Source organism: Aspergillus flavus, chromosome 1 (assembly GCF_009017415.1).
Source record: "Aspergillus flavus chromosome 1, complete sequence".
NCBI lineage: Eukaryota > Fungi > Ascomycota > Eurotiomycetes > Eurotiales > Aspergillaceae > Aspergillus > Aspergillus flavus.
In genome coordinates, this window is record NC_092406.1 from 4,811,724 (window position 1) to 4,836,132 (window position 24,409).

At 47.3% G+C, this 24,409-nt stretch overlaps 7 protein-coding genes across 7 annotated transcripts; 6 read left to right on the top strand and 1 right to left on the bottom strand.

The window, feature by feature from the left end:
* Positions 1 to 304: 304 nt before the first annotated feature.
* On the top strand, positions 305 to 2,084 carry F9C07_10854 (uncharacterized protein; the record flags this gene model as incomplete). The annotated part of the gene is made up of 2 exons (XM_041288000.1): positions 305 to 605; positions 658 to 2,084. The coding sequence occupies 2 exons, from the start codon at positions 305 to 307 to the stop codon at positions 2,082 to 2,084; spliced, it is 1,728 nt and encodes a 575-aa protein (XP_041140297.1).
* A 689-nt stretch (positions 2,085 to 2,773) lies between these two features.
* On the bottom strand, positions 2,774 to 3,281 carry F9C07_10856 (uncharacterized protein; the record flags this gene model as incomplete). Its single annotated transcript, XM_041287992.2, has 4 exons — positions 2,774 to 2,851; positions 2,917 to 3,009; positions 3,122 to 3,179; positions 3,244 to 3,281. The coding sequence occupies 4 exons, from the start codon at positions 3,279 to 3,281 to the stop codon at positions 2,774 to 2,776; spliced, it is 267 nt and encodes an 88-aa protein (XP_041140296.2).
* A 1,843-nt stretch (positions 3,282 to 5,124) lies between these two features.
* F9C07_2102545 (uncharacterized protein) lies at positions 5,125 to 6,044 on the top strand (the record flags this gene model as incomplete). Its single annotated transcript, XM_041287990.2, has 2 exons — positions 5,125 to 5,475; positions 5,538 to 6,044. 2 exons carry the CDS (start codon positions 5,125 to 5,127, stop codon positions 6,042 to 6,044), a joined length of 858 nt encoding a protein of 285 aa, XP_041140294.2.
* Positions 6,045 to 11,956: 5,912 nt separating this feature from the next.
* F9C07_2279923 (STE like transcription factor-domain-containing protein) lies at positions 11,957 to 15,992 on the top strand. Its single transcript, XM_041287989.2, has 5 exons — positions 11,957 to 13,035; positions 13,137 to 13,236; positions 13,301 to 14,839; positions 14,938 to 15,021; positions 15,076 to 15,992. Exons 1-5 carry the CDS (start codon positions 12,912 to 12,914, stop codon positions 15,326 to 15,328), a joined length of 2,100 nt encoding a protein of 699 aa, XP_041140293.1. The 5' UTR covers positions 11,957 to 12,911; the 3' UTR covers positions 15,329 to 15,992.
* A 200-nt stretch (positions 15,993 to 16,192) lies between these two features.
* Positions 16,193 to 18,977, top strand: F9C07_2279924 (sucrose transporter). Its single transcript, XM_041287988.2, has 4 exons — positions 16,193 to 16,845; positions 16,922 to 16,961; positions 17,034 to 17,355; positions 17,407 to 18,977. The coding sequence occupies exons 1-4, from the start codon at positions 16,661 to 16,663 to the stop codon at positions 18,723 to 18,725; spliced, it is 1,866 nt and encodes a 621-aa protein (XP_041140292.1). The 5' UTR covers positions 16,193 to 16,660; the 3' UTR covers positions 18,726 to 18,977.
* Positions 18,978 to 21,948, top strand: F9C07_2279925 (endosomal/prevacuolar sodium/hydrogen exchanger). The gene is made up of 5 exons (XM_041287987.2): positions 18,978 to 19,222; positions 19,386 to 19,421; positions 19,487 to 19,636; positions 19,701 to 20,360; positions 20,411 to 21,948. The coding sequence occupies exons 1-5, from the start codon at positions 19,180 to 19,182 to the stop codon at positions 21,637 to 21,639; spliced, it is 2,118 nt and encodes a 705-aa protein (XP_041140291.1). The 5' UTR covers positions 18,978 to 19,179; the 3' UTR covers positions 21,640 to 21,948.
* Positions 21,949 to 22,307: 359 nt separating this feature from the next.
* Positions 22,308 to 24,402, top strand: F9C07_2200075 (amino acid/polyamine transporter I; the record flags this gene model as incomplete). The annotated part of the gene is made up of 8 exons (XM_071509471.1): positions 22,308 to 22,386; positions 22,469 to 22,614; positions 22,644 to 22,769; positions 22,829 to 22,976; positions 23,045 to 23,577; positions 23,631 to 23,717; positions 23,794 to 24,178; positions 24,248 to 24,402. The coding sequence occupies 8 exons, from the start codon at positions 22,308 to 22,310 to the stop codon at positions 24,400 to 24,402; spliced, it is 1,659 nt and encodes a 552-aa protein (XP_071365987.1).
* Between the last annotated feature and the right edge of the window lie 7 nt (positions 24,403 to 24,409).

A 24,409-nucleotide genomic window follows, 5' to 3' on the forward strand; every position in this document is an offset into this window, starting at 1 on the left:
ACGCGCCGGGGACGGTTTGGATTTCAACTTTCGGGACAAAGCTTTAAGCGGACCCGAATTGTCGCGGGCGGTCGGCTCAGTCTCCTCGGCCTTTTTTTTTCCTCTTGCATACTGATTTGATATTCGGCCCCTCCAAACCAAACCACCCTAGACCGATCACCATCTGGGGTAACATTAATTGGATTTTCTTTTTTTCTTTCTAAAAAAGAAAATATTCTTATCTGATTTTATTTTATTTTTTTTATCCCTCTAAGACTTCCTTGATTCTATTCCTTGCCATCTCCGTGGTGGTAAATCCTCCAAAATGGCGACGGCCACAATGACTATGCCGCCACCCTCCAAATCTAAGACAAACGCAAAGCTTCCTCCAGAGAATGAACGTTACATGCGAGCTTGCTCTGATATTGCTAACGTCCTTATTCGAGAATATGAAGCTGAAACGGATCCCAAAAAGCCAAAGAAAGATCTTAATCTGAACAGACTGCGCAACCAAATCGCGAAAAAGCACAGTTTGGCCCATCTGCCGCCCTTGACGGCCATTATTGCTGCTGTCCCGGAACATTACAAGAAATACATCCTTCCCAAACTAATCGCTAAGCCGATTAGTATGTCTCTAGTCCCTCGACTACAGCTGGACACTTTCTAATTGTCACCTAGGAACGTCTTCGGGTATCGCCGTTGTAGCCGTGATGAGCAAACCCCACCGTTGTCCTCATATCGCATACACCGGTAATATTTGCGTCTACTGCCCTGGTGGACCCGACTCCGATTTCGAGTACTCAACTCAGTCCTATACCGGGTATGAGCCCACGTCGATGCGTGCTATCAGAGCACGTTATGACCCGTTCGAGCAAGCCAGAGGACGTGTGGATCAAATTAAATCTCTTGGTCACAGTGTCGACAAAGTAGAATATATTATTATGGGTGGAACGTTCATGTCTCTACCCGAGGATTATCGCGAATCGTTCATCGCCCAGCTCCACAATGCGTTGAGTGGATATCAGACCGACAACGTCGACGAAGCCGTCCAGGCCGGTGAGATGAGCAATGTGAAGTGTGTTGGTATTACGATTGAGACTCGGCCTGACTATTGCCTGGATACACATTTGAGCAGCATGCTTAGGTATGGATGTACACGATTGGAGATTGGCGTGCAAAGTTTGTACGAAGATGTTGCCAGAGACACAAATCGAGGCCACACCGTTGCTGCAGTTGCAGAAACCTTCAAGCTTGCAAAGGATGCCGGGTTTAAGGTGGTCAGCCACATGATGCCCGACTTGCCGAACGTTGGGATGGAACGTGACCTATTCCAATTCCAGGAATACTTCGAGAACCCTGCTTTTCGAACCGACGGTCTCAAAATATACCCAACTTTAGTGATCCGAGGCACTGGCCTCTATGAACTATGGAGGACTGGTCGTTATAAGAACTATACTCCCAATGCCTTGGTTGACCTTGTGGCTCGTATTCTTGCCCTAGTCCCTCCTTGGACCCGTATCTACCGTGTCCAACGAGATATTCCGATGCCGCTGGTTACTTCAGGTGTAGAGAATGGCAACCTGCGTGAACTTGCTTTAGCCAGGATGAAGGACTTTGGCACCACATGTCGGGACGTCCGTACCCGTGAAGTCGGCATTAATGAAGTCAAGAACAAGATTCGTCCATCCCAGGTCGAACTTATTCGACGCGACTACACAGCCAATGGAGGTTGGGAGACCTTCCTTGCCTACGAGGATCCCAAGCAAGACATTCTAATCGGCTTGTTGCGGTTGCGAAAGTGCAGCCCTACACACACTTTTCGCCCTGAATTTACTGGCCAACAAACCAGTATCGTCCGTGAGCTCCACGTGTATGGCTCTGCTGTGCCGTTGCATGGGCGTGATCCACGCAAGTTCCAGCACCGTGGTTTTGGTACTTTGTTGATGGAGGAAGCAGAACGCATCGCGCGGGAGGAACACGGAAGCCAGAAAATCAGTGTCATCTCTGGTGTGGGCGTGCGTAGTTATTACGCGCGTCTAGGCTATACCTTGGATGGCCCTTATATGTCCAAGATGTTGGACCCTATCGAGGATGAAGAGCTATAATGTGTGCCCTAGTTAGCATTGGCTGATATGACTATGATGATGGACGAGCAACATTCAATGAAAAGTTTTGCTGATTGGGAGGGGTTATGGCATTGGCGTTCTGAAGGGCGGGTCTTTCTGCATTCTAGGTGTCAAAAATAATCCGTCTGTGTCCGAAGATTGGAAAGGATACGTTCTTGTACATAAACTAAAATAGAAGTGCATGCACGCTTGTGAAGCCAACTGGTTGTCAACCTTGAACACTAGTTCGTACTCAGCTGTCCAGACAGGCGCACAGCCTCATAGTATAGCAGGATACCCGTAAAGGTATGATAAGCCATATGCACAAAAGAATAGTGAGGAAAGCCAATTCTATATCAACCAACACTTTATGTACAACACAAGGAGACACCAGTAATAAAGCACTTAGAACAGCAAATCAAAAGCTAAGCCTAAAACAATAGGAAGCAAGACGGTCAGTGAGCCCATGATACATAATGTACACAGGTACCTAGAAGCAGGGGACATCAGGTCATCATCCGTTCGGCAGATGCTGCAGCATACGCTATACTGCATGTACGGGCTATCACGTCTCACTCCAGACCACTCCGTGGTATCAATCGGGCAACATAGTTATATCTCGGTATGGCCAAAGAATCAAATTTTGCGAATTTCATCATCGAAAAGAAGGGTATAACAATAGTGGCGAATTAGTTAAGCGATATGGCGCCTCCCCTGCGGTTTCGTACGTGAAGATAGGCCTGGAAAGAACAGAAAACGAAAAAGGCCTATAGATTGCCACTGTCAGCGATGTGGTATTCTAATTACTGTGTCAAGGTAGGGCAAATCGTACGGCATATACAAACACGGCTGTGAAGATCGAAGCCGCGACCGCAGCGCCATCCTCAGGCTCACCCTCTGAGCCGGTGAAGCCGTGGTGCTCCTTCTATGAGTATCTCGATTAGCTACCACTCCTAGTATACCACACGCAGGACAGACAACAAAGTTCGCCATCATCAAGCGAGAAGATCTGGTGGCGGATCCGGCAGCAAACGAACCTTGTATAACGATCCGAGGACCGAGAGGATGACAATAGCGAAAAGGGATATGATCGCGCTATGTTGCAAGGATATTCGGTCAGTTCGCAGTAAGTATAGAATTGTTCTGGTAAAAGACATACCAGGACCACGCATTCAACACCGACACGACAGGCTTCATCTCGAAGACAAGTGATGCGATGAACAACCGACTGATACAGTGTTTCAGTGATTCGACTAGGTTCAGCTTTGATGATATTACAAAAGCGATGTGTGAATAAACACAACACAAACAAGAGGAGCAGGCGTGAGAGGCTTTAGTCCAGTCCAACTGACAAGGAGGGCGGCTATCATAGATGATGTTCACCAGGCGGGAGGAGAGCTCCGATTGAGGGCTAGCGCCTAAGCCGCTTTCGGCAACAAGGTCAGGACCCGCGCCAGTATGAAGTTATTAACCCCGTAGCAAGCGTTATTTGACATTACAGGTAATTACGTTCTTTTCTATCTTAGTTTAGAGAGGAAAGAAAAGAAAAAGAGACGCATTAGCTGTTTATCTTCTCTGGCCTTATCCTATGGCTCCATATATTGACTGATGTTTCAAGCGACGCTCGGACCATGGAACAGAGAGAAATATATCTATATAAACCGGACCAGCTACATCTGCACATTTCTAAGTCACCGCTAATTTAGTGAGTCTTATTCCACTGAATACATTCATCGAACGTCACACCGGAACCACCAAAGATATCCAACGCGCTGCCGATAGTTAAGTCCACCTTTCCTCGACTACTTGAATGAACCTTCTCAAGATCTTCTAGGCTCCGCGCACCGCCTGCATACGTAACCGGTATCGAGCACCACTCGGAGAGCTTAGACACCAACTCTCCATCTATACCTTGTTGCAGACCCTCCACATCTGCGGCATGAATAAGAAATTCTGAGCAGTAAGGCTCCAGTAGCGAGATGGATTCTTTATCTTGGTCAGTATAGGGAATGTTTTTCTTTCCTTCGAGCATAGGTCGCCTAGGAACGCCTAATACAACAACGAAAAAAAAAAAAAAAAAAAAAAAAAAAAAAAAAAAAAAAAAAAAAAAAAAAAAAAAAAAAATAAATAAAAAAAATAAATAAAAAAGGCAAAAAGCAAAACTTGCCTTGATTGATTTCCATTTCTGTGATGGTCTGCCAACGGTTCATAGCCACAAACCATGTGTTGTCTTTCTTTCGGCAGCTCAGATCTAGAACCAGTTTCGATCTGTCACCTCCAAGAGCAGAAAGAACCGCTTTCAACCTCTCAAGAGAGAATTTGCCCTCTGGAAAGAGGAATGATGTGATGATAACCTATGCAAGGGCAATCAGTACCTATTGCGGCGGCTTATAGGGACGGAAACAAGAGGGAAGAAAGGAAGGCAAAAGAGAGAACGAGGTGGTTTTGATATACTGCAAGAGCGAGAGAATCACAACCGACTAGACCCAAATATACAACCAAGTAGATACAGACGACATCCAACAAAGCAATAGAACCCACCTTCTCGGCACCCTGGTCTATCCAATACTGAGCATTCTTATCGGTGATTCCGCCGGCGACCTGCAAGCCACTGGGCCAGGAGCTAAGTGCTTCTTTTGCTGCTGCATCGTTGCCTGAACCAAGCATCACGACATGGCCTCCGCGTAAGTCGTGTCTTTGGTACAGTTCTGCGTAATGACTAGCTGGAAGTTTAGAAACATAGTTCGTCTTTAAGTCCGCAGGGATATTGCTCAGTGTCCCTCCAACAATCTGTTTAACTTGACCCGAGTGTAAATCGATACAAGGACGGAACTTGGTCATCTTGTGTGCTCCAATGGATCTTTGAACTTGGTGCTGTGTTGTAGTTCGATATATCATTATTGTGGAAATCCCACGAGGGGTCAGCTTATCTTATCACACGTGACTATGAAAAAGATAGGTTCAAGTTGGCCGCCATGAAATGCTTCGAACTCGGGTCTCTCAGAGCCCAACTACGCTTCGAAAAACTAGGTACTCAATGATGATTGGAAAGCGAAAAAGAGACACACATGTTGTGTCGAGATCTACGACATCCGAGGAAGACGAAGCGACAACCACTACGACGAACGATAGTTCTAGCCATGATATTTTCCGCAAATTTTTCGAAGCTCAATTTCAGCCCTTAGAAGTGCCTGAAACCCATATTACATGTGCCCAGGGATCCGACGATGAGCATGGTACCAACGAATCTGAAGAATCTGAGCCTGAGTCTGAATGGAATGGCGTCTCAGAGGATGGGCACGAAGAAAACAAAGTTGAGGTAGTCGAGCACCACGACTTGTCCGCGGTGGCTAAGGAATCAATGGATAAGAGAGCTCGCAAAGCCTTCATGGTATAGCTGCACGATATGTATGTGTCCTCTAGAACATGGACTAATCCTATGACGATGTCTAGACCGCGAAGCCGCCATCCTTCTCTGTTAAACCGGCAGCTATTAAGAGCTCACCAAGCAAAGACGAGGATGACGGCGATGACGTCGCAAATCTGAAGAATGATCTTGCACTACAACGGCTATTGAAAGAATCTCATCTTCTCGAGTCATCGTCGGATCTTGCGCCGACCGGTAAAAATCGACTAAAAGCTCTTGACTTGCGGATGCAATCGCTTGGTGCCAAGGCATCTCTGTACCATCAAAATATGCCGTCATCGCACCGAAGAGGCATCAAAGCTAAAGCCGAGAAGAAAGATGATAAACGTCGCCGGGAAGCTAAAGAAAACGGAATCATCCTTGAGAAACCTGTACCTAAAGCAAGGCCCAGCAACGGAAGACGGGAGCGTGGCGTCGGGGGACCCTCCATCGGAAAGTTTGCAGGGGGTACTCTGAATTTGAGCAAACGAGATTTATCTGCCATCCAAGGCCCACGACGGTCCGGTAAAAGCAAGACCAGAGGGCGCCGTTGATGGATAGCAAGCAGTGCTGATAGGCAATTCCAATGAGGATTTACCTGCTACACCGGAACATTCTCGGAACTTCTTCGTTGAAATAGCATCATCGCAACAATCCTGGTCAATGACAGATGTCTACGGAGTATCGTTGCCTGGATTAGGGGCTTTGGTATTGTCTCTATCTAGTATCTTCACATGGGCAACGATGGGAGTTCTACTGCCAATCCCCCGCTCGTCCTGTGCTCGCCACCGTGTTCATCCATCCTTCGCGAATCCTTTCCATCCACTATTGGTGATGATGAACTTAACTAAGGATTTAGAATATACCCCGGTCCGTTGTGCTGTGTTAGCTTGAGGAGTACGCTGCAACACTGACAAATGGACGGCACCCGGCAAACTATCCACCTGTAAGGAGTTCGTCCTGAGACTTCCGTCTTGAGCATTAGGACTCGAGAAGTTTGTTCTTTGGCTATTCTAGGGCGCTTTTCCTTCGAAGCACGTTCCAACTCCGCAGTCCTAGATATGGTGAAACCTCCGAGGAAAACTAAGTTTGAGGAATGGGGCCCCTAAAAAATCCGAGACAATCCTCCGTTTTTCTAGACTGATTCTGGACATGGTAGTTCCCCGTGAGTGGGCTTTTATTTCTCATTAAACGAGCACTGAGTACACAGTAAACATAATATGTATATACAGTATATGAACATAGAGGACACCTGTGCCCGCGGTGGACCTGAACTGAGAGACATCACAACCGCGCCTTTCTTTTCTCTTTTTAAAATTCTCCAGTAGGAGGTACCAATGTCGCAATGTTGGGATAATTTTCGTGGTAGAGCGGATCAAAGGCTTATCCCATATCCTCGTCTATTGATCTACTATTCAATCCTTTCCATAGAGTTTTAGCACGGGGCATAGGAATTGTTATAATTGAGTTTATAGTCTCTGCAGTTGCACTAATCTGGGTCATAGGAGTTCCACACCGAACTTGCAGTCCCTTTCCACCGGTTACCTTAGGGCGATAGGGTACCTGCATGGCTCCAGCTGTTTTCTCCAGTCCTATTAATACATTAATCACCATGGATAGAATAGTGCGGTGATAGTGCTCAATTATCAGAGCAAGATATAACTCCATCCAGCCCTTATACTGCTCCATACCTGGACTCGAGCATAGGGTCGTGCCCACTGCCAGGAGAGATAGCAAATCACGAGTTGACCGGGGATTTTCTACCATGCATTAGTCGTTTCAGATTTCTGCACGCAGCCCTTCCAAGCAAAGCAAAGAACCCAGCCAGGCATATGACACACTCATCACGAGTCACGACCTGTTGACCAAAACTCTTTATCTGCACCCTAAAGGTAGACTAGCACGCAGTTGCACGCCGTGCTCTCGTATCACTATCGTATCATGGATGCGAGTCATGGACTTGAAACCGTGGTCAGGGTGATGGCAACACTAAAGCCGATCGTATCTAAAAGTGCCATCTAGAGTGCACCTAGAAAGAAAAACAAAGAATGCGTAATCACCAATTTTAGTGCTTAACCAGCCTCTTGGCAGCCTTTCTCATACGCCAATGCTGCTCTGTCCTGGTTAGTCCACATCTGTACTTTGTTCTCCTAGTCTACACGAAGAAGCTAAGACCAATCCATCTGGTGCCACCAGGGGAGAACTTCGGAAAATGTCTTTGGTCACCCGCAGTCTAGTAGCGCCAAGATGTGCTAAGTCGACTGGAGACTAAATGCTCCAATCGTCCACTTGGACAGTTCCCTGTTTATGAGTTACTCCATATGGCATAAGTTGAAATCCAGGTGCCTCGAATTTTGGTTCAAACTGTGGGGAGGGGGGCGCAAAAGGAAATGGAAAGGATAGGAAGAATGAAAAGACAAAAAGAAAAAGATAAAAAAAAAAGGGGAAAAACAAAAACAAAACCTTCCCCAAGTCTATACAACAACACTCATTTATCGCTCGTTGCACTAAATCTGACCAACATAGTATCCATGTATTGTCAGACTGGCTATGTTTCGGCAAAGTATATGTTAATTAGGACGCAACCATTGAGACGGTGGCATCATGATATCAAAATTCGAACTTGTGATATTAATAGTACCTAAGGCTTACACAATGACCTCGTAAACATGAACAGTTGAACCTTCAGAGAAGTTTTTCTAGATCGTCTACAGTTTCACCATGGCCGATCAAGCAACAACCCATCGTACTGAGCGGGCCAAAGACCAGGTTCCATATTCTCTCAATGATCATCGCAAGTGGGAAAAAAGAAAGAAAAAGAAATTTTCTTTAGACAAAAAGGAAAAAGAAAGCCGAGAAAATTTCTTCTCACGTTTCCCTAACTAGTGACCTTGGGGATGAGACAACCGTAATCCTTTCCGCGCATTGCAGTATGTCCGTCGACGCAAAGGAACCCTAAGCTGATTGTAGCCTAGTCCAGGCACAATTACCTATTTCAGTTGCCAAAGTGGGGGAATCCGAAAGGAGTTAAGGTACTATTGGCACTGCACTAACCCAGTGAGTCCACTTGATGGAGAAAAGGCCCCGACAACGAAGCTGTTCTAGATACCTGTAGCTTCCAGGAGTATTCTTTTCCAATAAATGATATCATCAGATCTGCCTTGTTGATACGCGTTCGGAATCTCGGATATCTCGCTAACCCCAACAACCAACCTCTCCGGCATTTATGTAATCGCATGGTTGCAAGGAAGTAGTTTCCCGCACCTTCGGTTAAAAATTATTTCGAGTGTTTGTTATTTTCCTTATATGCTAGGTACATACATACGCCGAGTTACTCTGTACGAGTATATGCATTCTTACCACAGGGTAGGCTGGGGTGCATTCGGCCGAAATAGTGGAGTATCTCCTCGTAGATCCACTGGGATACATCAATCGGGCCAATTACTTTTGACCGTTCGTGGTGTTTTATAAGCAGCGACAGTATTTATTGAACAACATGTATAGAGGACAGACCATCAGCGGGCCCAAGTTACCCGCTTAGAGACCATCTCAGATATCGTCAATAATTCAGGAGAACCGCATTTATAGAACAATGTAAAATGGAAAACTATGATCCTCGCAGGGCTCATCGATGAGTGATCGTCGCTGGAAGCTTGCTACTCTCTCCCAAGAATTGGGTCGTGCAGATCACCTCTGGTGTCTAACGGTGTTGACCGTTTTGAATGAATATGAACGAACATGTACTAGAGCCTTACAGTTCGCAAAACGCATGGGTCACTTAATATAACGCATTGTATGGAATGTCGGGTTCCCCATTTTAATATAAAAAATTCTCCTAGCGTACTTGTCCACGTCTTTATATCCCGTAGACGTATACCCTATACTAGACAGGGTAATTGACAGCCAAGACTCGACTCTACATGAAGATGACACACTCGGCGTTGGAATGTGATCAATGCCGATCATGTTCCGTGACATGCCGATAATAAGTCACCCGACAAGACCTCTTACAGATGAACAATCTAAAGCGAACGATAGGAAGTACGGATGTGGTAGCCTAATGTTGCCTCAGATACTGTAGTAGTGAAGCCCATGCCCAAGATCCTGGAGTCCGAATGTAATTTAGCTTTGGATTCCATCATTGGCGCTAGTAGTTTAAGGTCAACGGCGAGATAGGAGAATTAATCTATGTATATTAGAAGGATCCAATAGAGTATACCATGGAGTTCAACTAGATAGGGTATCTGAATTGCAGTCTCGACTTCCCTGCCAATTAGGCTCCTTCCTATTGACATGGCCTGATGGCAAAGGTGACAGTAATCGTCATGGTATGAAAGTGACCGGTCAACATGGCTGGTCAGATTTATCACAAGTTACCTAATGCCTGAGTAGAGTTAGCAAGGCTGTAGAGGGCCAAGACTTGGTGTGATGTCTATTGTTCAGTATTGTCTGTATGTAGTAAGCGGCTAGTCAAAACTGATTCAAAAACAGGGGACTGAAACTATCAGCAGATCGTGGCAGCTTAGTTCTGCCCTTGCTATTATTATCAAGAAAGGTATTGCTGCCCCATACACTCTATAGTCGCTAACCTATGGTCTAAGCAGAACTGAAGAGGGGGGGAGGGAGGTAGGAAGAAGAAAAAGGGAAAAAAAAGGAAGACAAAAAGGGAAAGAGAGCTACGATGCCCTAACATGTTTTGATCATATAACGTCTATTTTTGGTACGAATCGAACCAGATGCAAGTCAGAGATTCTCTGCAACCTGTTCCCACAGAATATCCCAACATTACCTTCGGGATTCCCCTGTGCAGTCCCCATGCAAAAATATCATGCCTATAGCTGAAAGCCGCTTCACCTCGGCTGTGAGATCATCTTGGAAGCGCTAACCGTCTGGTCAGCGAGACAAGCAATATCAATCCCAGCCGGATTTGAAGGAACTGCCGGCTTCTTCACGGAAAACTCTTGCCTGTAAATTAATACCTACGGAGTATGCTTGGAAAGTACATCCATACTCCGTACGTACTTACACCACTACCACACCGGGAAGTGGGCTACAGCCATAGGAGCCACTGGAGGGGGGTGAGCCTCCAGATCACTGGTGCCCATTGGCTCGCGGTAGGCGCTCACATGGAATCTGAAACAAGGGGTAAATGCTTCACAATTCCTCTCCCGCGCCAGTTTTATCTATTTGTGCAGGCTTGGCATTGTTTTGGGGTTCCACCACCAGTGGCATCCATGGTTGGAGTCTTATCGCTTCCACTGCGTGACAAAACTCCTTTCGGCTGGTTAGCCCAGGAAATTTGGATGGTTGGGAATACATACTAATAGGAGGAGAGGTACTGTGCGTCCTGTGCAACCAAACATGACTTGTCCATTTTAAGCGCTGTGATGATCATCTCTTTGACGTGCAGGATTCCGGATAATATTTAGCTTCAAGTAACATAAAATACACCAATAAGATCTAAAAAGTGAGTATCCTTGGTTTTTGTGATGATAATACACGGTAGATACAAAAATTTTCTGTAGAGGTTGAGTGGTGCCTCCCTTGGATACTAATTACTAACTCATGAATATACTTTTAGTTGAGTGGTGGAAAGGGCAACGAGCTATTCTTTTTCCTTCCTCTAGTTTTTTTTATTCTCGTTTTATTTTTGTTTTTATTTTTTTATTTATCATTATATATATTTTTTTGCGGTTTATTTTATTCATTATCCCCCCCATCGGGCGCCTAAAATGATCGTATTAACAATGTAGTGCACGCTTTACTTACTCTTTTCAACCATGGATGAAAATCATAAGGATCAGAGGAATATCGGAACTACCGGCCAGGTACCCTCCCGATATCATTGTCTTCTTAGTCCTACTCCGGGCTGCTGTGTCGATTTTGTCATCTTAGCCACATGTTCGGCATACGTACAAAGGGGCGTCCTAGAAGAAGACTAATACAATCTGGCTACGGAATCCTTCCCTCTCCTTTGTAAGTATGTACTGTACATATGTACATTAAGGGTCGATTAATAGATGACGACGATGGCCAGGGCGCCTACAATAGTGAAATTTCCATTGTTAATAGACTGGACCCGGCGTAGAACATTAACTCCCCTTCCTAACCTTTGAGAGGAAGAGGGACGGATCCGGCAAGAAAAAAACGGGTTGATGACCCAGTTGAGTGGCCCCTCCCCAGAGGGCAGGGCGACAAGAATTGGAATCTTTGGAACTCGACGGAAGCCCCACTCGTCATACACGGCCAGATACCGTAGTCGTACGGGACGGTTCAAATGTTTTGATATTTTACCTTGCCTTCGGTCATTGTATGTCTGCCGCCGGATTGCGCTTCGTTTGGATTGGCTCGATGAGCCGTGGGTACGGTAACGAATGTGTACCGTATCATGTACGGATGGCGCTCAGCCTACCTCGAGTTTACTTACCCTAGGGGACGGTCCCTGGCGCCAGTCTCCGCTTCGCCAACAGAAGCCCTACTTTTTCGTCGTGCATCCTTCCCGCAGCCCAACCACAGGCCAAGGGCTAGAGAAGAAAGAGACTCGGTTTAGCCGTCGTACTAAGTACCTTAATTAAGTTGATGTAGTGAGAGGAGAACGACGGAGCCAGAAAAAGGGCCCTCCTCCAACTGGGAAACCTCATCCGGTCTCGGTCGGCGCTCCCTGAATTCCTCTTCCAAGTTCTTAACTTAACCCCTCAACACTAGCTGATTTTTTTACTATTATTATTTTGATTGATTGACATAGTTACCTACCTTTACTATTTTATTACCCTAGTGTTATTATTACCCTCTAACCGCTGTAAAAGAGCAACACCTCCGGCACTCATCCTCCTCCGCCTTCTCTTATCCTTCCCCCCCCTCCCCTTCTCATCGCGACTGACCTCTTTCTTTATTTTATCCCCCCCTTCTCTTTCTCTTCATCACCCTTCGTTTCGTTCCACTTTCGCCGTGCGAGTTATTCAAAGAGACTTGGATCCGGGCTGGCCCACTTCAACTCTCCCTTGCCCTCTTTTTCGCCTTCTCTCTTCCTTCGTTGAGTTGACGAGCCTTGCAACGTCAGCGCCCACCCACCTTTTCTAAGAGGCTGGCTCCTCTTGTGTTTGGATAGCTTCAGCGTTTCCATGATCGGTCGTTGATTCCATATCCTAAATTACTTTTTTTTTGTCTTGTTCCTTGTTTTCTCTTCTCATCCTGATCACTTTCTTTTCCCACACCATATCCGCTCTTTAGTTTAGAGCTTGTGGTTTCGCCACTTTCTGAGACAGTCGTGCCTGTGCGTAGGTTTCCGTCCCATTTTCTGATTGCTGCTTCAAAGGCTAGCCACAGAGTTGTTTCATCCAGCTTGTCAATGCCGCTTATCTTTGATTCAAACATTCCTCTAGCACCTGATTAATACGATATACAGGCATTCTCTGAGCAAAATGTTTCCGCAACATGGTGCTCCCATGGCACCTCCTCAGAAACCGGAAACATTCATGCTTTCGAACGAGGCGCAGCAAAGCCTTCCTCATGACGCGCAAGTCGCGCTACAGCAAGTTGACAATTGTAAGTCGGGTATCCTTCCATAGAGGCCGGCCGACTAGACCATTCTCGTCATTTAATGTCAATCAACCTTTAAATCTAGGCTAATATGATTGTCGATATAGTGAAGTACTTCCTTCTTTCTGCGCCAGTAGACTGGCAACCAGATCAACTCATTAGACGGTTCCTACTTCCTACTGGCGACTACATATCTTGTGTTCTATGGTTCGTTTGATCAAATATAAACTCTAGCTCAGGAGGAAGGATCGTTGAGCTGATTTGGTGATAGGAACAATCTTTTCCACATCTCGGGTACCGATATTGTTCGGTGCCTGGCCTTTAGATTTCAAGCGTTCGGGCGTCCCGTGAAGAATTCGAAGAAGTTCGAAGAGGGTATCTTTTCCGATCTCCGAAATCTCAAGGCTGGAACAGATGCGACACTAGAAGAACCGAAGAGTCCATTCCTTGATTTTCTCTATAAGAACAATTGCATTCGAACACAGAAAAAGCAAAAAGTTTTTTACTGGTATAGTGTTCCACACGATCGGCTGTTTCTCGATGCTTTGGAACGTGATTTGAAGCGGGAGAAAATGGGACAAGAGGCGACTACAGTCGCGGTCAGCGAGCCTGCTTTGTCTTTCGAGTTTGATTCATCTCAATCGTTATATGAACAGCTCACAAAGGCGCAACAAGCAAACTCATCATCGTTTACTGCACACGCAAGTACGACATATGGCCAATCCGCTTCCCCAGTGGTTCGGACCGTTGACGCTATGCCTCCTCCCCAGATGGCTCCCCAGATGGCCCCCCCAACGATATCACTCCTCCCGGACGAATCTGGCAGTCCAGCGATTTACAACCCGATCCCTATGCCCAATACCCTGGCGCAGAGCGTTGTTAAGCGCGAGCTAGATTATGGGTCGATCCAGTATGATCGCAATGGAATGCCCATTGCTCGCGTGCATCAGCGCCATGCTTCCATGCCAACTTTCGTCGAGTATTCACCGGCACCATCGTTCGTTTCGTCCCAATACGAAGACTACAGCAACAGGGGATTGTCCTTTGAACCCGTTACGCCCCCACAGCACAGTGTTCCGCTTGGCACTGAACCAGCATATATTGCTAATGAAGATACCGGTCTCTATACTGCTATCCCTGAGATCTCTGCTGCTGCATTCAACCCGATGTTGCAGCTTCCGCCATCAAATCTCGCAAGCGCTCATTTCCCCGCCCCTGCAAGGACATTTCATTCGAATGTGTACTCTGTTTTGGAGGGTTCTCCAACGTACAAGCAGCGGCGGCGTCGATCCTCGATACCGCCGGGCGTTAATAACCCGATTGCTACTCCCACTCATACTCAAGCGCCGGGGCCCTCTCAACCAATTGCATACGCTGCCCACAGGCCAAGTGATCTACGGCGCTCCGTTTCTAGTTCGGTGGCTCCCGTCGCTGAGACGGAAGAGCCACGTCATGAATCGTCCCGCCGTATCATGAATGGTTATCCGACGGGCGCCCTTCCGCAAAAGAACTTATTACACGAGATGTCTCGCAATGGGACGCCGCTCTCAAGCCTCGAGGAAAACCCTGAGCAGGCTGCCATGCCACTTGCGAATCCCCCTGATGAGTTGACAGCCCTTCCTAATGGTGATGTTCTGGAGACAGGCGCGCAGCACAGCGCGATGAACAAAGCAGAGCGGTTTGTTCCCGGCCCAGTTCGCCGCGCTCGAAGCGCTACAATGATGGAGCTTGGCCCTTATCCTCAGAAGTCACATTCATGCCCTATCCCGTCATGTGGGCGACTCTTCAAGAGATTAGAACATTTGAAGCGGTATGTTATAACTATCCAGTGACACCACTAACTTTTACCTATCCACTTGGCCGCTTCTTGACTGTACCTGCAATCGCTCACTGACACTTGACTTGTAGGCATGTGAGAACCCACACCCAGGAAAGACCCTACCCTTGTCCTTATTGCAATAAAGCATTCTCGCGCTCTGACAACCTTGCACAGTGAGTTAACTAACAATGCATTGTAACTGACTATTATACTGACTATACGTATAGACACCGTCGGATCCATGAGGCTCAACAGGACGGCCAACAACCACTCCATGTGCAAGATGAAGACCTCGAAAATGAGGACAACGAACTCGGTTCGCAGGATGAGGGATCGTCTCCTTCTGAGTCTATTCCAAGTACTGTGGTGAATGTTTCCACTGTCACGTCGATGCCTTCTACTATGACCCTGCCTTCCGCCATGCCTACCATGATGGCACCTCACATGGTTGCTCCGCAACTTCTACAACAGCAGATGTAGAAGGCATGAGGGAAAGTATGACTCCAGTGGTCCTTTTCCCGATTCTCGTGAACATTAATAATGAGTCCGATTTTGCCGACCATGATACCCCACGGTGGATTTTGATGGTCCGGGTTCGGATATCTTACATGCTTTAGAATATCTGTTTATACCATTTGTTGAATCATTTAATCCAGCCATTAAAGTCTTCAACTGTGACTTGGCTGCTGGACTACTACATCAAATTATTGAGACATATTGAGGGTGTCTCCTAATCTCTGCTCTCCAGCCTGCCGCCAGGGTCTGAGGATTTCAGTGCAGGTTTGCCGATTTTCTTCTGGTCTACTGTCCGGAATGCGTTGGATTTTGGTGTGTGTACATGTGCTACTGGTCGCACCTACGCTGCGGTTCTATCATAATCACTCGAATTCTTTTTGCCTGATTGTTTCTGTTTGGTTGTCATGCGCTATGTTGGTATTGGATGGACTTTCTGTATCATTTTTCTTTCCTCTATATGGGGATTCTGGATTGCAGGAATCACGAGGGAAGCACGACGCGGGATGGAATAAAAGCGGCGTATAGCTTTTGAGGAGCAAATAAATGCGGAATATTATGGGATTTTCATTATGCCCTTTCTAGGATGGAATGTTGAAATTTCAGAAGTCTAAAAGAACACTCTAGATCATAATCCGTAAATGACCCTTCACGAAATACGGTAAATTTAATACAGTGGTTGAGTGTCCTTCTGACATGCGCCGTAACCCATGGTTCGTCATTTGGATCTCGATTCCAGGCGTTCCAATGTGTTGTGCCACGTCATGTGACGGTCCTGCTGACGTCGATAGATCTAGCCTCTCCAAGAAGACATCCTGCATTGACATCGTCTTGGAAGCGTGTTTCCACCAGGTTCGTGTATCTGTTCTTTTTCTCCTTCTTTTCTTTCTTGCCTCGAAGCTAGTCCTAGTCAGCCACTATCAGGTAATCTACTTTCTCTGTCAGCAAGTGATTATCCCTGATGATACCATCTGTGTCCATTTCTATTGATTGGTCCACATAAGAGTCCGGGGTACCTCTACCCTAGCTATTAATTGGCATTTAAACGCACCAAACGCTTCTTAAGCTACACTCCGACCTGCATATATTCTTCTCATAGCGACATTGGAAATAAGAAGAAAAGAAGAACAAGATATTTGCTGCACCAACCGTTGTCTTCTATCATCCATTTAATCTCTACATTCCTCCCTCTCTATCACATCCCCTCCGCTTCAGGCTAGAAATTTGCAGGTTACACGTTCTCCGTGAAAGCCGAGGTTGACTTCTAAACCAGCAAGAGTTTCAGTCTTAACCACCCCAATGACGGGTGCAGATGAACGAGTAGCCGACGAGATGTCCCCCTTAGTGGGACCAGACAACGATAATGACGTTGACTTAATAACAGCCCAAGAAATGCAGAATGACTTTGGAGCCGAAGATCCTGGACATTCGTCAGAGACAAAGAGTACCTGGTACCTCTTCTTATTAACGTTGAGTATTGGTGGGTAGGTTATCTGCCCTATTGATGACAATGAAACCTCAGGTATCTTTAGACGGTAAAATTGACCAAGGAATGCATAGACTCCAGATTGTCTGGTCAGTTGAACTATCGAATGGATCGGTAAGCAAATCTAATCCAACCCCTATGTGGGAATACGCATTAACCTCGGCTTTGGTGTACGTGCCCATGTAGCCTTTCCTTTTGTCTTTGGGAATGAGCAAAGCGCTGCTCGCTTTCGTCTGGATTGCTGGGCCCCTGACAGGAACGCTTGTGCAACCATATATCGGTATCTGCAGCGACAACTGTCGTTCGTCATGGGGCAAAAGGAAGCCCTTTATGGTAGTTGGTGGCTTGGCGACTGTTGTGGCTCTGCTTGCTCTTGCATGGGTGAGAGAACTCGTAGGAGGTTTCCTCGGTATATTTGGCGCAGACCAGGCGTCTACGGGGACAAAGACGGCGATCATAGTCTTTGCAACTATTCTGATGTACTGTCTAGATTTCGCTATAAATACTGGTAGGCCTGTTTTTATCGTCACTTTGGCTTAACCATACTAAACGGCTACAGTTCAAGCAGGAATTCGGTGCTTTATTGTTGATAACGCGCCAGCCCACCAACAGGAATCAGCGAACGCGTGGGCCAGCCGGCTCACTGGTGTGGGCAATATTCTAGGATACATTTTTGGATATATTGATTTGCCTCGCTATCTCCCATTCTTGGGAAACACGCAGTTCAAAGTGTTGTGTGCGCTAGCATCGCTATCACTTGTTATCACGTTATTGATCAGCTGTCTATATATCCAGGAAAGAGATCCGCGGCTCGAACCCTCAGCTTCTACCGGAAATCCTGGCATTGTGGCCTTCTTCAGACAAGTTTTTAAGTCAATTCGGTATTTACCACCCCAAATTGCCAAAGTCTGTGAAGTCCAACTAGCTGCATGGGTTGGGTGGTTTCCTTTCCTTTTCTACGCTACAACATACATTGGGCAGCTTTATGTTAACCCGATCTTTGATGAACACCCGAACCTTCCTGACAATGAATTAGACAAGGCCTGGGAGGAAGCTACTAGGATCGGAACGTTTGCCCTTCTTGTATATGCGATCATTTCATTTGTCACTAACATAACATTACCCATTTTTGTTGTCCCTACTTATAGGTCTGTTGTCTCACCCGAGGAAACTGACACCCCTTCAGATGAGAGAAGGCCATTTCTAGGAGCAAGGAGAATGTCATGCTCAAGCCTACCAGTTGGTACTGCATCGGAGCCGCCTCCGGCTCTTCCAGATAAGCAGAATGTCGAAGCTACAGTCGGATCGACGTGGCTGTCAAAACTGCAGATCCCAGGGTTTACACTCCGCCGAGCTTGGCTCTTGTCTCATGTACTCTTTGCTCTCTGCATGTTTAGCACCTTTTTCATCTACACTTATCAAGCGGCGACAGTGGTGATTGGAATAGTCGGTATCTCCTGGGCTTTGACGCTGTGGGCACCTTTCGCGCTCATCTCCGCAGAGGTCGCGCGGATTGATGCCGAACGTCGGGTTCGACGACATCGGTCAGGGATGGCAGAACATCATTCCGCTGACAACTCTACTCAGCCCAATTTAGCCACGAACGTTGGTGATCTAGAGGATGGGCCTAGGAAGCCAACGGATGAGGAAGAAAATCTAGCCCAGGCAGGGATCATTCTCGGGCTTCACAATGTCGCGGTCTCCTCGCCGCAGATCCTGTCTAGCTTGATATGCAGTGCTATTTTCAAAGTGTTCCAGAAACCTAGAGGTGAACCTTGGGATGATAGTGTTGGGTGGGTGTTGAGGTTCGGAGGTTGCGCTGCAGTGCTTGCAGCATGGCTGACTAGCCGGCTTGCCGAGGGACGTCGGTTAAAGTGAAAGTCTATGTACTTCGAATCGAAGCTGTGGTGATAGTCATAGTCTTAAGATAAGCCAGAAGCTGTGAATATTACTCGGGAAATGAAAAGAAAAAGAAAAAAAGAAAACGAAGAAGAAACCAACCCGCCTGGGGCGGCATATGGTGTATGTTCTTAATTTGGTTAGTCCGTAGGTATAGCATGCAACGTGCCGAATGATCAGCAGGCGGACAACCGGCGGGACTGCTATTCTTGGCAGGTCATCGGGCAAAATGCGGGCGACCACTGACCCGTCGATTACTTGTCCCGATCTATCTGCGTATCTCATCGCTCTGCTTCTCTTTTATCTCACGTTCGTTCTCGTCACTCTATCTTTGCCAGTGGATTATGTGCGCCTTGGTCTGGCGCCAGAGACTCGCAGCTGGAGCTAACCGCTTGGTGTCATCCGCTGTCGTGGTTGCGTGGCCTTCGTAAGCATGGCTAGCCAATTGATGGGTGATGCCCTTCATCAACTTATCCGTATGTCTCCTCCCAACCATTCTTCCAACGTTTTGCTGCCAAGGGCACTCTCACTTGTTACTGTCACTGCGTCAGCGAACCTAGTCTCTGTGCCACATTATGTGACATATGCCCGAGGAATTGAACGCGCCATGGCTGACTGTTTCATGCTTTGCTTTGCTAGGGAGAGCTGCGGACTCCGAATCCGATCCTGACGAAGGTGCGCACTGAACTGCCTAATATCCGGTCATAACACTACTTTCTAACTATGATGGGCTTGCACAGATGCTCCGGAAGCTGGCACCAAGGAGTTCTTCAGCTCTTGGGCGCTCTTTATTCTGATTATGCTCTTGATGTTTGCGCTATTCACCAGTTACATTCTCCAGCAGAAGAAGATCCAAGCTGTCCATGAAACTGTCCTTTCTATTTTTGCTGGTGTGTTTATTCTTCCGCAATCAACACAAGTATTTGTGTAATTGGCGTCTCACGGGTGCTATAGGTATGTTTGTCGGATTGATCATTCGGTTGAGTCCCGAATCGCCCATTCAGGACAGCGTCACATTCGACTACCAGTTCTTCTTCAACCTCCTTCTTCCTCCAATCATTCTGGCCTCGGGGTACGAGCTACACCAGGCAAACTTTTTTCGAAATATTGGCACTATTCTTACCTTTGCGTTCGCGGGGACCTTCATCTCGGCTATCGTGCTGGGACTTGTTTTGTTTGTCTGGACGCGGATTCCGCTGGACGGCTTGAACATTTCTTTTGTTGAAGCTATCTCTGTAGGTGCTACACTCTCTGCGACGGATCCGGTTACTATCCTCGCCATCTTCAACCTGTATAAAGTCGAGCCAAAGCTTTACACCGTTATCTTCGGCGAGTCGATTTTGAATGATGCAATCGCGATTGTCTTGTTTGAGACCGCACAGAAGTATGCCGACAGCGATGCAGGCTCTCTGACTGTTCTCAATCTGTTTGAGGCCATCGGTCTTTTCTTGCTTGTTTTCTTTGGCAGCATGCTGGTAGGCATGATTGTGGGTATCATGACCGCACTGGGTCTCAAGCATACACACGTCCGCCGCGTGCCCAAGATTGAGAGTTGCCTGATTGTTCTTATCGCATATGCCAGTTACTTCTTCTCCAACGGCGTTCGTCTTTCTGGTGAGTAACCGAATTCTTTCTCCGAATGTTCTAAAACTCACAGTTAATAGGCATTGTCTCCCTTCTATTTTGTGGCATTACATTAAAACATTATGCGTACTATAACATGTCGCGCAGGACTCAATTAACGACGAAATATCTGTTCCAGGTGATGGCACAATTGTCAGAGAACTTTATCTTTATCTATTTGGGTCTTGATTTGCTTGTTCAAAGGAATCTGCAGTTCAAGCCTCTTTTCATCATGGTAGCTGTCTTTGGCATCTGCCTTGCCCGATACCTCGCCGTGTTCCCGCTATCCAAGGCGATCAATTGGTTCATTCGCTACAGGGCCCGTCGACGCGGGATGGAAGTGGCAGATGAGTTGCCCTTCGCTTATCAAGCAATGCTCTTTTGGGCCGGGCTTCGTGGGGCTGTTGGTGTGGCGTTGGCAGCGGGCTTAACTGGTGTCAATGCGCCCGCACTGCGAGCTACGGTACTTGTCGTCGTCGTTCTGACTGTCATTATTTTTGGCGGCACCACAGCCCGGATGCTAGAAATCCTTGGTATTAGGACTGGGGTGGTTGAGGAACTCGAATCTGACGATGAATTTGACATCGAAGTTACCAATGGGGGGACGTATTATAAACGATCTGATACCGCACTGGGATATACCCCCCGCCGCATGGACTCAACCATCCCCTTGGACGGAGTGCAGCGGAGGGGCCTTGACCGAAACGATAGCTATTCAAGCGGCAATAACCGTCGCCCCAGCCCGCCGCCATCTAGTTCGGGCAAAGGTCGGAGACATTCGCGTCTCTATTCCAATGCGTACAGCCAGAGGGACACGCAAACAACCCGCGACCGTTCATCCACAGCCACGCTACTTGGCGGTGGCCCTGGAAGTCACAGTGATAGTGCGGGTAGCGAAGATGAGTTCGGTCTGCGGAGCCACGGTAAGGGCCGAGCGGCGGATGTTGATCAAGTTGATGCCTTTGATATAGACGTGGATGAAGCGCCCTCGGATGATGATCTTCCTCCTTCAGCTCCCACGGCTTCGCGACTGCGGCGGTCACCATCCCAACCGCCCCAATATTCGGGCTCTTCACAAGCATCTCCTTCTGCGAATGAGTCCCCGTCGAGGCGAGAGACAGCGCGGAGCGCCAGCCAAGCTATTCGAGATCTCTTTTCGGGAGGGTCATCTGGAGATCATGGCGCGTGGTTCCGGCAACTGGATGAGGACTACATCAAACCCCGGCTTTTGTTGGATCAATCGAATCATAAGGGGCCGGGTGCTGTGTAGACTTTCTTTCATATACCTATAGTTTGCTTTCGATCGTTTGGTTTCATCACAAGCTTGTAGCTCTTATACTCTTGATATACCAGCCGGCTTTAGGCATGCTGTGTACTTATTTTTGTTTTGCAATTTGGTTGGCTTCGCAGAGTCTGGAAACTCTGTGAGAGGGTCATGTATACTGAGAAGAATTCATGCAATTGTTTCCTTTATCGCTGAGACATGATTGGGGTCAATCTCTTCAGACGAACCTTATTGAAAGAGGGGTTGTTGTTGTTGTTTTTTTTTTTTTTTTTTTTTTTTTTTTTTTTTTTTTTTAACTCCAATGAAAGGAGTATTGATCTCGTACAATAATACAGGGTATGTTTAAGATGTCATTAGAATTTGTCCCGATCATCTCATTTCCCCTCATTTCCTCTCGATACTCAGTCTTATCAACCCAGGCGTATTGGTCGCATGACCCGAAGGCCGGGGAAGTAAGGGAAGGGGATAAACACTGCTTATCTACGAAGAGCTTATTTCAGGACAAGCCAGAAGAAGTCCCTGAACAACTCTTTTCCCTCCTTCTCCTACTCCTTCCCTCCGGCACCCTATCGAAGCCCTACTACCAGCGTTTTCCTTTTGGTCGGGCATCGTATCTCGTTTTCGCTTTGTGTTTTTCCTAGGAATCCCAAGCTATGGATACCAAGGCTAAGGCTGCTTCGGCAGCAGAAAAAAATGACATCCCAGTGATGTCTGGGGATATGCAACTTCTGGGTAAGCTCTTTAGGATAATAAGGCTCTAGCCTTATGAAACACCCATGCACACAAACCCCCAAATTGACATTGATCTCGCCAGCCACTCTCGGTTACAAACAAGAACTGCGAAGGCATTACTCAACGACTCAGGTATTTGCAGTAGCATTCAGTATCATGGGTCTATTGCCTTCTATTGCTTCGACACTGTCCTTCTCGATACCCGCAGGCCCTGTAGGGATGGTTTGGGTGAATCGATGAATCTCTCCATTTGGAAGACTTTGGCTGACTCATTGAGTAGGGTAAGGCTCTCTTGGCTCACTCGTGCAACTTTACAAGGGGCTGACAGAGTTGCAGGATGGCTGGCGGCCAGTGTGTTCATCTTTATCGTCGGTCTCGCCATGGTATGTCGAGTACATCGTCTCTCGCGCCCCGTGCATCAGTCTGACAATCGTTGATCAAGGCCGACCTGGCTTCTGCAATGCCTACGGCGGGAGGCCTTTATTTTTGGACACATTATTTCAGTGGAGACAGATGGAAGAACCCTCTGAGCTTTATTGTCGGATACAGTAATACTATCGGTCTCCTCGGCGGAGTCTGCTCTGTGGATTGTATGTAACCTGTACTATCTGTGCAACAACCGATCGCAATCCTTGTGCCACTGACATCTGCAAATAAGATGGGTTTGCTACTATGCTACTTTCGGTTGTCTCACTGGCCCATGATGGTAACTGGACTGCCTCTCGTCCAGTCGTGTACGGAACGTACGTGGCCTGCGTCGTCGTCCATGGTGTCATAGCTACCTTCTTTGGACGTATCATGCCCAAGATTCAGTCGGCCTGTATTGTGAGCAATGTCGGTCTCGTGCTAGCCACTGTCCTTGCATTACCAATCGGGAAGGCAATCAGGGGCGGACATATTAACTCGGGTGCCTATATTTTCGGTCATCTTGAAAATCTCACAACCTGGCCCCAAGGTTGGGCGTTCATGCTGGCCTGGCTCTCCCCGATCTGGACAATTGGGGCATTCGACTCGTGTGTCCACATGAGCGAGGAGGCTACTCATGCGGCGCGTGCTGTACCTCTAGGTATCATCTGGTCTGCAGGCCTCTGTGGGGCTCTAGGGTTCATCTCCCTTGCAGTAATTGCATCTGTGATTGATGTCAACTTGGACGGTGTATTGAGTACAAACCTTGGCCAACCAATGGCGCAGGTATGCATGTACAAATACCATAACTCCTCATGCTAGCCCTAATGATACTATAGATCTATTACGACTGCCTCGGAAAAAGCGGTGCCCTTGGCTTTATGATAGTAGTGGCAATTGTCCAATTTTGCATGGGACTGAGTCTGGTCCGTCTTCTCTCCACAACATGCATCTATGCCTATCACACCCATAACCCTAACATTGGAAAACAATACTAAACAGGTGATCGCCGCCTCTCGCCAAAGTTGGGCTTTCTCCCGAGATGGCGCCCTCCCCTTCTCATCATTCTTTCGCAAAGTTAGTAAAAAGATCCGCTACCAACCCGTACGCATGATTTGGGGCGTCGTAGTGTCCGCTGTCATCGTCGGTCTTCTCTCCATAATCAACAGCGCTGCCTCTAACGCCCTCTTTTCTCTTGCCGTAGCCGGCAATGATCTCGCTTGGATGATGCCCATCCTCTGCCGGCTGGTCTGGGGACAGGATCGGTTCCACCCTGGCGAATTCTATACGGGTCGATTTAGTAAACCGATAGCGGTCACCGCTATCGTGTACTTGGTGTTTGCGATCATCTTATGTATGTTTCCGACTACGGGGCCGGGTCCAACTCGTAAGTTTTTCCTTTATTTTCTTTCATGGTGTTAATTCGTTCCATTCGAGAAGTTGACTCTTGGTTTAGCGCAGGATATGAACTATACAGTTGTCATCAATGGTGCGCTTTGGGGCGGTGCCCTTCTGTATTATGGTCTGTACGCAAGAAAGATATATAAGGGACCTCAGGCGACGGTTGGCTCGTCGTCCAGTCCTTCCGAGGCAAATCTTGGAGGGTTATGATGTGCAG

Bases quoted from the DNA above. Each gene is read 5' to 3' on its own strand.
- F9C07_2279924 (XM_041287988.2), top strand. From the start codon at position 16,661: ATGACGGGTGCAGATGAACGAGTAGCCGACGAGATGTCCCCCTTAGTG. The intron at 16,846-16,921 runs GTAGGTTATCTG...AGGAATGCATAG, and splicing joins TTAACGTTGAGTATTGGTGG to ACTCCAGATTGTCTGGTCAG. The intron at 17,356-17,406 runs GTAGGCCTGTTT...AAACGGCTACAG, and splicing joins AGATTTCGCTATAAATACTG to TTCAAGCAGGAATTCGGTGC.
- F9C07_2279923 (XM_041287989.2), top strand. From the start codon at position 12,912: ATGTTTCCGCAACATGGTGCTCCCATGGCACCTCCTCAGAAACCGGAA. The intron at 13,237-13,300 runs GTTCGTTTGATC...ATTTGGTGATAG, and splicing joins TACATATCTTGTGTTCTATG to GAACAATCTTTTCCACATCT. The intron at 14,840-14,937 runs GTATGTTATAAC...CTTGACTTGTAG, and splicing joins AGATTAGAACATTTGAAGCG to GCATGTGAGAACCCACACCC.
- F9C07_2279925 (XM_041287987.2), top strand. From the start codon at position 19,180: ATGGCTAGCCAATTGATGGGTGATGCCCTTCATCAACTTATCC. The intron at 19,223-19,385 runs GTATGTCTCCTC...TTGCTTTGCTAG, and splicing joins TGCCCTTCATCAACTTATCC to GGAGAGCTGCGGACTCCGAA. The intron at 19,637-19,700 runs GTGTGTTTATTC...CGGGTGCTATAG, and splicing joins TGTCCTTTCTATTTTTGCTG to GTATGTTTGTCGGATTGATC.